A 12,246-nucleotide genomic window follows, 5' to 3' on the forward strand; every position below is an offset into this window, starting at 1 on the left:
AGTAACAAGACGTAGGTGCTCGTGTCTCTTGTTATCCACGCCAGGGGGATACGGGAGGTTCTCGACCTAAGGGGAACGGTTTAAGCCGCAAGGGACCCGCACGACACCGAGGGAGTCCGATGTACGTACATCGGTCATGTATGGGATTGTACTCGGGGTTACTCCACCCGGGACTATCCGTAAAATGAACCAAGATAATTATGTTTGTTCAACGCTAACCAAGTATGACTCTAACTATGTTTATGATTATGTTTATGTAAGAAAGAAATTATGTAAGATTATGTTTATGAGCAATAGCACGAGATGCTAATAGACAAGTATAAGATATGAAATAGAACAAGTAAAGAAAGCTATGCCCGCGACGACCTTAGGTTTCCCTAATCATCCGGTTTAGAGTCATGTCATGAATATGCTATGTTATTTATGTTTAGGCCTTGTTACGTAAAGCGTACACTTGGCAATGCGGTGTAGGTTCCCTCAACCGCCATGACATGTTTAGATGAGAAGCCATTTACAAGTAAGATGAATTATGACGGTCCTAGTATGCACCACCGTCTAAGCATGCAAGTCCCCACTCACGTATAATCAACCGATAGGTTGTAAAAATAGACACGTGGTGACCATAGGTTTCCCTTGAGGTTGCCTATAGCCTAGGATTAGGTGGAACTCACTGAGACATTGTGTCTCATCCCAATCCTTATTTTGTTTCAGATATCAGGTTGGTTTAACAAGCTAGTAGCCGAATGGATGATGCGACAAGTGTTCGTTTGTACCGCTGCAGGATGTATGGATATTCAAGGTTGCATATAGTATATTTATTAAGAGTTGAGTAGTATTTATGTTGTACAAACACATTTGTTGTATAAAATTATTCATTCGAAGTTTTAATGTTGTAAATTTTTAATGTATCCAATATTAAACTAACGCACATGCTAGACTTTCTAGATACGTCTAGTATGGGTGTTACAACATACTTCTTTCCACCAATGCTAGCTACTTGCATGGATCCCATTGAATCAATATGGAGAAGCTCAAGAGTTTTTGTGGTTCCATGATGTTCCAACCTAGGATGGGACATCCGAGTCTGTTTACCGACTTGACATTCACCACAAATATTTCCATCAGTGATTTCTAGTTTGGGTATACCTCTGATTGCTTCTAGAGAGATAGCTTTCTTTATTCCCTACATATTCAAGTGACCTAGTTTTTGATGCCACAGTGTTACCTCTTCAGCTTTGCTCAGCATGCATGAAGATATGAGAGCCTGTTCTTGAGAAGTCCATAAATAGCAGTTGTCCTTAGACCTAGTACCCTTCATACTCACCTTACCTTTTTCATCTATGATCTGACACTCAGTTTTACTAAAATTTACACTTAGCCCCTGATCACATAGTTGGCTAATACTAATCAGATTTGCAGCCAGTCCTTTGACCAACAAGACATTATTCAGTCTTGGTGATCCTTCACTAACTAAGTCTCCAATCCCCACAATTTTTCCTTTAGCACCATCCCCAAATGTGACATAACTTTTGGAATAAGGTTTGACATTCCCTAGAAAATTGTCCATCCCTGTCATGTGACGGGAACACCCACTATCAAAGTACCAATCTTCATTGGAGGATGCTCTCAAGGAGGTATGAGCTATTAGACCTAAGCATTTAGGTTTCCACTCCTTCTTGACTCCTTTCCAGGTTCAACTAGGTTAAAAGTGTCTAGGTACACCATACAGATTAAAACAAACAGATGTTTTATGACCTTGTCTGTGGCAAAAATGACACTTCCAAGGAAGATTCTCTTTTACTGAGTCAGTTTTAGGATGTTGTACCAAATGTTCTAACATTGGACCTCTATCAGTGATGGTATCTACTTTAACTGAGGCTACAAACTTAATTTTCTTAACAGGCTTTCCCTTCTTGGGCTTATGATAGTGATCTAAGGCCTGAGTATAGCTACTATTTTGTTGTTCCTGTTTCAGATGTTCATGTGTAAAGCCTATGCCGTTTGGTTTACCTATCACTTGACCTTCTAACATCCTCTCTAGAACATCAGTTCCAGTGGTCATCATTCTAACTTGTTTGAGGACATTATCAAGTTGAGAATTTAGTAACATTACCTCTTTGTTTAGATCAGAGATTTTAGTCAGATGACCAATCCTTTCTTCCTGGAGATGATCAATGATTTCTTCCTACTCCATCATACGCCTGGAAGTGCTGTCATCATGAATGTCTCGATAACCACAAGACACAGTTACCTTCTCAGAATCAGAATCTTCATTTTCAGATTCAGGTTCCATTCTCCCAGTCATAGCACTGACACGTTTAGCAGTATCACTATCAACATCTCCATCTGTTCCTTCATCATCAGACCAGGACACAATCATTCCTTTATTTTGCTTCTTGAGGAAGGTTACACATTCAGTTCTGATATGACCATAACTTTCACACTCATGGCATTTCACGCCTTTGTATCAACTGTTTTTCTCTTCATTTTTCTCATACCTTTGATTAGCTTGTTGTCTGTCAGTGTTCCATCTGATGTTCCGCCCATTCCCTCTGGATCTGCTACTTACTTGTTTGAGAATTTTGTTAAACTGTCTCCCTAGCATCACAAAGTCCTCTGGTAGATTCTCATCTTCCATGCCTTCTTCCAGTCCTTCATCATCAGCAGTGTTTGCTGTGAAGGCTATGCCTTTTCCCTTCTTCTCAGATCTATTGTCAACCACAAGCTCAAAGTTTTGAAGAGAACCTATGAGCTCTTCCACCTGCATGTTGGACGCATCTTGGGCTTCCTCAATGGCCGTGACCTTCATGTCAAATCTCTTTGGTAGAAATCTGAGAATTTTCCTTACCAATTTTTCATCTGATAGTTTTTCTCCAAGGGAATCAAATGAATTGGCAATGTCAAGGACATTCATGTAGTAATCCTGTATAGTCTCATCCTCCTGCATTCTTAGGCTTTCAAATTTGGTTGTCAGGAGTTGAATCCTTGAGCTCTTCACCTTGGAGGTACCTTCATGAGCGGTCTTTAGGATGTCCCAAGCATCTTTGGCAACATCACATTTTTTGATCAGTCTGAACATATTTTTGTCCACTCCATTGAAAAGGGCATTTAGGGCCATGGAGTTTGAAAGAGCCAGTTCATCTTCAGGCAGTGTCTAGTCATCTTCCGGCTTCAAAACCATGGTTTTATTGCCATCTTTGTGAAGAACAACTGGATGTTCCCAACCTTTCATCACAGCTGTAGACCAAGATTTTCGGGTGTCAAGCCATTGATTGGACTTGAACCTTCAATCTACCGGACTTGCTCGATTTTATTCTTGGGAAGGGAAAAAGAGATTGAAAAACCCTTTTTGGATCCGGGGGTTGGTTACGATTCGGGAAGGTGTTAGGCACCCGCGTCGTTCACGGTACTCCGTGAGAACCTCTTTCTAACTTTATTTTTATTTGAAAATTTATTGTTTAAAGTTGAAGTGAAAGAATGGAGGGAGAAGAAGTTGGAGTTTTGGTTATTTTTATTTGATCGATTTGAAAGGATTAAAGCCTCTGCCTACGTACCCTTAAAGGGATCAAAACCGTCGTAGTTCGCTCTTATAAAAAATATTTTTTGTGGGTTAGGTTGATTTTAATTATTTTTGAAAGTGGTTTTTAAGAAGGGGATTGAGGGGCCTCAAGGCTCTAGAAAGAAAATAGGAGTGAAGTTGTTTCATTTAATTTGAGAAATTCAGTCTAAGTTTAATTAAAGTTCAATTAGGAATTTGATTAAGAAAGTAAAGGGAAAATCACTTGGATTTGGATCCAAGGTTTATTAAGAAAATAATTTGACTTTTGCTTATTTGATTTTTAAGATAAAAAGGTTTTACTAAACTACCGGTGAACTAACGTAACGATGCGAAAAATAAAGCAAGCATAAAGCAACGAATAAAATGGTGTAGTGTCGGTGCTTGTGTCGGTGTGTGTGCAATTACTACGCTATTACATACCATTCCTAGATCCATTCTAAGACAAGAAATAAAAATGCGAAAAAATAAATTACATCAATTACCTAAAATACACACTAATATCATGGAAATTAAATAAATTGCAAGAATTAAAAAAATGCATGAGATTATACTAAATATGATGTAAAAATAAAGCATACCAAAATATTAGATCATGAACCAAAAGATTTAGAAGAACATTACATACGAAAACAAATACCAACTAAAATGCATGACATTAAGTATATTAAAAAAACATGGAATGCAAGTTTTGAAAACAGACATTAAAGCAAAATTAAACATAAGATGCATGTTATAAGGATTAAAGTATTTAAAAAAATGCATGACACATAGTGAAATTTTTTGAGTTTAAAAACATAGGGTTAAATTTTAAAAGAAGGACTAAAATGTAAATAAGGCATAGATAAAGGATTAAAATGCAAACAAAGCAACTTGGCTCAGCCTGGATTAATTTGGACCGTCTGATGAATCAGAGAGTCCAGATTAAATAACCAGCAAATTCATCATAGCCACAAGATGAATCAAAGAGTGTATAAAGAGGAAGAAGCACTACACACTAAAGCAGATCACTCAGAGACCGTCAGATCAGGGATCTGACTGTTAAAAGCTAAGGTGCATCAAAACAAGCATAGACAGACGGACACACAAACTAAAGGCAAAGGTTAACAGCGGCCGTTAGATCATAGATCTAACGGCACACAAGGATGGCGCATGGGAAGCTTGCTAGCGCGTACACACATGATTAAGCAGGGGGTATATAAGCTAAAGACAACCAGACTCACTCATAACCCTAATTATCTCTAAACTCTCAGTCGTTTCAAACTTTCTCCTTCTCTCAAACGTATTCTCATTTCTCTTCTTCTCTTCAACCGTTCCTACTCTTCTTCTTCTCAAACGCTCAAACACACAACATACATTAAACCTTACAAACAGAAACACCTAACATATCTCTCGACACTCACAAGCAACACAAACATACAATAACAATTACGCCATACTCAGAGAAGAAAACATGGACACAAGCGTTTCAAAAGAAGAACGAGGAAGACAGAACAAATTCGGTTTCAGAGAGAAAGATTGAAGCATATATCGGACTAACGATGGAAGGGGTGATACCTGAGCTAAGATCGGAGGAATTGAGAAGAGATGAGACGGAAAACTTCAACACAGCTTCGATCTAAACACGTGCTACCTCTGATCTGGATCGATCTCTTCTCGATCTGGACGGATCTTCTTCTCAATCTGGACAAATCTCCTTCCTCTTCTTGATCTGGACGAATTAAAGTTGTTGTTCGTTAGGATCGATGGAGATCACGAACTGAAGGACCACTGCTTTTGTTGAATCGGCTTAGTTTGGAAATTAGGGTTTGAACTGCTCCTTGAAAATGGTTTCGGATTTGAATGTTTATGGTTTGGTTACCGATTTGAAGCAAAGAACAAGTGAGTTCAGATCTGAATCACATTATGATTTAGGGTGAGCTTAGGATTAATTTATGTGGAAAAATGGTGTTGTTGATGGATTTTGAAGATGAAATGAAGAAGATTAAATTCGATTTTGTGTTTAAAGGTTCATATGATGATTTTGATTTGTGTATTTAGTGAATCTGGAAAACGAAAATGCTAAAAATATTCATGAATGTTCTTGAAAATTTTTGTATAATTTGGGTGTTTAATCCGAAAAAGTAGAAAGAGAGAGAGAGTTAGGGTTTCTGTGTAGTGATAGCTGCCGCTGCAGAATCTGTCAGTCCGTGAACAGTGAGCAATAAATGCTGGTCTATATATACTATGTAAAATTAGGGTTTCTAGTCGTACCAGATGGTGAGGTGTCCCTTTGGACCAAATAGGGCGAAAATACCCCTGACTAAAGACTTGAAATGAAAATTGACAGCAAGGACATGGACTAAAAGACTTGAAAAAGAGAACCAATGAATAAAGGACACTTGGACTAAAAAGACTCTACTTTGACTTACCAAAAATTATTAAAAAGGACTTGTAAAAAAAAAAACAACAGAAGCCATTCTAAAACCTAAAAACGTGACTTAAATAAAAATTAAAAATGGAAACAAAAACATAAGGTAAAAAAAAGAAATTAAATAATGAGAATTAATAATAATAAAGATAAAATGAATGAGTTAATAAAATGCAATACTTTCCATTTCGGAAATCAAATGAGGTATTTTAACGAAATCCCGTCTGAAACGACGAAATTACCCGGCATTTAATAATACGAATAAAATTTAAAAACAAGGAAAAGTGGTCAAAATTTGGGGTATGACAGATGCCCCTATTTAAGTTTCTTCGTCACGAAGATTTGAAAAAAAAGACTTTTAAATCGATGGGTCGAAGAGACTTAAATATTTAAGTACACCAAATTTTGACCAGCTAAAAAGCTAAGAATGCAATGAATATAATGATATGAATGCATGCGATGCAAGTATGAATGCAACGATGACAAAAAATAAACTGACTGGGGAACAAACAGATAAGTATCATTGGGGAGATAAAGCTTGTCTATTACCGACTACCGTGGTAAAGACGAACATACAGAAGATAAAGCTTGAACGGAACATAAAGCTCAGACGGAAGACAAAGCTTGGACTGAAGATAAAGCTCAGACGGAAAGTAAAGCTTGAGACGGAAAATAAAACTTAAGACGGAAAGTAAAGCTTGTCCATTACCGACAGCCCGTGGTAAGGATGAAAGTACAGAAGATAAAGCTTGTCTATATCGATTATTATTGATAAAGTGATTACTGGATGGGATCTACCACTTGAACACAAGCTGATTGGTGACATTTATGAATTAAACACCTTGAGGATGACCTTTTTATGTATTGGATTAGTGACGCCTCTTGAACACAAGCTGTGGACGACATATTAAGGGAATGACAGGTAAACACAAGCTGTCTGTGGTTTGGGACTGACCACTTGAAGCAAAATAAACGTTCGCGAGAATCCACTCGGCTTTTGACGAAATGTTTGCGAGAATCCACTCGGCTTTTGATGAAGGGTTTGCGAGAATCCACTCGGCTTTTGATGAAGGGTTTGCGAGAATCCACTCGGCTTTTGATGAAGGGTTTGCGAGAATCCACTCGGCTTTTGATGAACGGTTTGCGAGAATCCACTCGGCTTTTAATGAAAGGTTTGCGAGAATCCACTCGGCTTTTGATGAACGGTTTGCGAGGATACACTCGGCTTTTGATGAAAGGTTTGCGAGGATACACTCGGCTTTTGATGAAAGGTTTGCGAGAATACACTCGGCTTTTGATGAAAGGTTTGCGAGAATACACTCGGCTTTTGATGAAAGGTTTGCGAGAATACACTCGGCTTTTGATGAAAGGTTTGCGAGAATACACTCGGCTTTTGATGAAAGGTTTGCGAGAATACACTCGGCTTTTGATAAAAGTTGGCCAGAATCCACTAGGCTTGGTAAGAGTTCGCCTTTGATAAAAGTTGGCCATAATCCACTAGGCTTGGTAAGAGTTCGCCGGAATCCACCGGGCTTACAGTGAATGACATCTCTGGACCAGATACACTGGGGTAGACGCTTTTATGAGATACAGTTGAAATAAGACACGAGGTGGTAAATGCAATCATGTATAAATGATATTTGTATGCAAGCAATATGTGCATGAATGTTTATATGCATGATTATATGTATGAATGAATGTATGAGTATATGAATGTAAGAATATATGACTGTATATGACAGGTGAACTTGATGAAACAAAAGAGGATAGGTAAGATGAGAGATAGATTGACACCGCAGTACAAACACTCGGCAATCTTCATTGGGGATAACATTATTGGAGATGAGTTAAACACTGTCAGGGTAAAGCTCATACTCAGACCACTGGTGGGGAAACAACCCATAACCACACCACTGAAGGGAGAATGCCCCATAATCAAACCGCTTGGAGACAGAATGCCCCATAATCAAACCACTTGAGGGGAGAGAGCCCAATAATCAATCCTCTTGGGGAACAACTCATCAATCAACAATTTGGCAGAAGTCGCCATCTCTAAGGGATAAAATACATCAATCAAGCCACAGATGGGAGACACCGTCAATTAAACCATAGGCAGGAGTCGCCATTCATCAAATCACCGGCAAAAGTCGCCCTTTCTCGGGATAAAACCCATCAATCAACCATTCTGGCAAAAGTCGTCACTCGTAAGCCAGCACAAAGTGCATTCTTTCCATTTGGCCCATTTGAACTGTGATACCTCTGTCCTTATTTTCTTTTTCATTTTTTTTGTATATATATTTTTTGAATCCCTAACTTTTGCCTGGATCGCCCTTTCGGGTTTTCAATCCACCGGGAATATACTTTTTTTGTATGCCCCTAATTTTTGCCTGGACCGCCCTTTCGGGTTTTCAATCCACCAGGACGCTCATTTTTGGCTTAAGTCGCCCTTTCGGGTTTTCGACTTAGCGAGCTCTTCTTTTTTTTTTTGTATTTTTTTTTTTTTTTGACAGAGGTCATCACACAACACTTGTCCATAACTATCTCGCAGAGTTTAACTGTCCTTGGGACAAATGTTGATGTATGTTTCTACTACTCATAAGTTCAAAGAAGATGTACCTGTTGTTTATGCTTTTCAAAAGATAATTAAAAAAAAAATTTAAATTTTTGCTTTGAGTATTCACATCAAAAATAGAAGAAAATTATGCAAACAGAATAACTGAGAATTTCAAATAAATGGGCACAGGCTCAAATCAATGTAAATAGAGTGGTGACCAGCCAAAGGCGTGGTTCCACAGATTTTAAAAAGTTTGGAAAATGGTAATTATATTGGAAAAGGTACATTGAACACAATAACCGCTATGCTCTCTAACAACTTTGAATTCCACTGTTCCGAGTCTTTAATTTGCAGATGCTTCATGTCGAGAGTTCTTTGACAGTTAGGATGCCCCAGATGAATCATACTTGATTTGATGAAGATGCCTTGCCATAAGTCGGAAGTCTTTTGACAACTGGAATGCCCCAAGTGAGTCATGTCCGACCAGATGCAGTTACTTTGTCACAATCCTTAACTTTTGCATAGATCGCCCTTGCGGGTTTCAACCTATCAGGATAATCATTTTACATGTCTCTAACTTTTGCATGGACCGCCCTTTCGGGTTTTCAGTCCATCGAGACGCTCTTTTTTGCCTAAGCCGCCTTTTCAGGTTTGTGACTTATCGAGCTTTTCATTTTTTTTTACATGTCTCTAATTTTTGCATGGACCGCCCTTTCGGGTTTTCAGTCTATCGAGACGTTTTTTTTTTTTACAAAGTATTTCTTGACTGCATTGGTATTCACAGGACATACCAGTTCGTCACTATGCTTTTGCAATTAGGCATTCCTTTGCCCCTGGAATCAGACAACATATTTTTGAGCACAAAGCCACTTTCTTGACATTCACGGGGACGAGCCTTCTTTGTCGAATACTTGATATAATTGTCTGCGGCACACGACAATAACGCTTTTGAATTCAATCAAGCTTAGCTTTCATTGGAACCTCCGTTGACGAGACCTTGACTTCCATGTGGGGGCATTGCCTTTATACATACTGAGGGATGGTGGGGGGAATGCCCCTATTAAAATGTGCACTAGAAGTACAATATCCCCGTAAGGCAGATGGTAGCATCTCATGCCAGTCTTTGTACATGAAAATCCTCTTCTGGACGATCTTTCTTGATATTTGCAGCTTCGGCGGACAAGATGCCCCAGTAGGCAATAATCTCATTGGGAAACTTTCATCTTCCCTTTTTCAGCCTCGGATACAAGGAACTCAAAGTCGAGAGAGAGTACAGGGTTAAAGTGTTCAACGGGTTTTTTTATGCATGATTTGATTATTGATATAAACATTATGATTATGCAGATATATGGAAATGATTAAAGAAAAATATTTTTTTGGTTTTTTTGTATTACCATTTTTTCCAGAAAAAGCACAAAATAAAAACAAAGCCGGGATCAAAGCGACCTTTATTTTAATGATGAAAATACATAAAGCAAAAAGCCCTAAACAAGTTCACTTCAGTCTCGGGTGGGACGAGAGGATATATATATATTTTTTTTTTGAAAACATAAAGCAACAAGCAAACATATTAATTAAACAGATAAGTAGTAGAAATAAACATCAACAAAGACCCAAATGCAGCCAAACATTCCATGTACCAACATCAGTTCCAAGATCCGATAACGGATTAACTTGCACCTTCAGATTCAAAACTCTTCAAAAGGTATGAGATTTTTCTGGATCAACTTCTGAACTATCTTCTGCAATGCACAACAATGCTCAATATCATGACCTGGTGCCCCTTGATGGAAAGCACAAAAGAGGTCGGGCCTATGCTGGGCTGACAACTTTGTTGGCATTGGCAGAGGTGCCTTGGGATAGACCAAATTCCTTTCAAGCAACTTTGGAAACAACTCTGCATACGTCATGGGAATAGGGTCAATCCGTTTCCTTGAAATCCGTTGTCGAGGCTGTTGTTGATATTGCTGAAACTGGGGTTGATAACCCGAACTTTGCAGAGCATTTGTGACAGACATAACAGCGGCAACAGGGTGATAAGCCAGATACTGTTGTTGAGGTTGACTTTCTGCCACACTCATTTCCTGGTCTTCCTCTTCTGAACCGTTAGTGGGAACAACTTCTTTGATCAAATGTCCTTTTCGGACCCAATCTTCAATACGCATGCCTGCGGCCATCATATCCGTGAAATTGCCAGATGCACTTGCAAGCATATGCTCAAAATAGAACGGATCCAGAGTTTCCAGAAAAATCTCAGTCAACTCTTTCTCTTCTAGACGTGGACGAAGTTGTTCAGCGAAATCTCTCCAATGTTGGGCATAAGCTTTGAAGGATTCATTATCATTCTGAGTCATGGCCTGCAATTCCTTTCTGTCTGGGGCCAAGTGCAAGTTGTAATTATACCGCTGAACGAAAGCCTCACACAAATCACTGAAAGTTTTGATATCATCCTTGCTCAGACTCATATACCATATCAGTGCAGCACCAGTCAAACTATCTTGGAAACAGTGGATAAGGAGTTCATCATTACCTACTTGAGCAGACATCTTTCTTACGTACATTTCCAAATGAAGCTCAGGGCAAGTATTCCCTTTGTACTTCTCAAAATCAGGGACCTTGAATTTGGGTGGTATAACAACATTGGGAACCAAGCAAAGGTCATAAGCATTTTTCCCAAACAGTTCTTTCCCACGAAGAGCTTTCAATTCCAACTGTATTTCGTCAAACTTTTCTTCCAGTTCAGCTATCCGGTCGTATGCGACCACATTTCCTGAGTGATAGATTGCTCCAGGGACCTGCTGAGTAGTATGAATCAAAGGAGCTGAGTAGGTCATAGCAGCTTGAAGGATCAAAGGGCCCGATTGAGGGATGGGCGTTGTCTGTTGCACAAAAGGAGTTTGACCCTTAGAGACACCAGGACAGAATACTTCAGCAGAACTTAAAGGTGTACTCCAGAGATAACCTTCCATCATAGCATGTTGAGGAGTACTAGCAAACACTGTTGAAATCGGAGTAGTGGAAGCAACCGTCTGAGCTTGAGTGCTGCCAACTGGAAGAGATAATGGCTGACTCTGTGCAACCGTCATCACAGATACCAAGTTCCTCAAAATCTCATTTTCGGCCCGGAGGGTTGTCACCTCTTCACGAAGCTTGTGGTTCTCTTGTTCAAGATGATCCATTCTGATTTGCTCGAGTGTTGTAGATGCGAGTAGACTGATAGATTAACCTTTTGTAGGCAGAAACAAAGTATGAGACACGGACTAGAAACTATGAATGCAAAGATGATGCATGATATGTTTATGCAAAAAAAATGTGAATTTTTTTTGAAGGACTTATTGAAGCTAATTTGTAAACATCGTAGAGGAACATGGTTTCATTTGAAAATTGTAAAGATATTGCAAGCGGTTTTCTTTTCAAAAGGTAAGAACGAAACCAAAGAAGAAGTTCTTAACAAAAGCAAAAGCTTAGGTAAGATTTTTGAAGTTGTATTGCTTGGTGTTCATTCTTACAAGGTTCATTCCTTTGATATTTACAAAAAAACTTGTCTAAATCCTTCAATATTTTTGATGCAAAAAAGGTTTATGGATGAATGCATGTATGCATGATTATGCAAGGAATACATGATGAGGTTTAAGATATACAATGTTGGAGCTTAAGGACAATAACGCCATTTGGTAAGAACTATGGTTTCCATTTGCACTTGTAACAAGGGTTCTACCAAGGTTC

General features: G+C 38.8%; 1 protein-coding gene across 1 annotated transcript; it reads right to left on the reverse strand.

Moving 5' to 3' along the window:
• Window positions 1–3,154: 3,154 nt before the first annotated feature.
• On the reverse strand, window positions 3,155–11,699 carry LOC146898946 (uncharacterized). Its single transcript, XM_085736665.1, has 2 exons — window positions 10,295–11,699; window positions 3,155–3,237 (listed from the first exon to the last, which is right to left on the reverse strand). The coding sequence occupies exons 1-2, from the start codon at window positions 11,697–11,699 to the stop codon at window positions 3,155–3,157; spliced, it is 1,488 nt and encodes a 495-aa protein (XP_085592791.1).
• Between the last annotated feature and the right edge of the window lie 547 nt (window positions 11,700–12,246).

Source organism: Medicago sativa, chromosome 8 (assembly GCF_051527215.1).
Source record: "Medicago sativa cultivar Bolivia chromosome 8, Bolivia_mono, whole genome shotgun sequence".
NCBI classification, from domain to species: domain Eukaryota; kingdom Viridiplantae; phylum Streptophyta; class Magnoliopsida; order Fabales; family Fabaceae; genus Medicago; species Medicago sativa.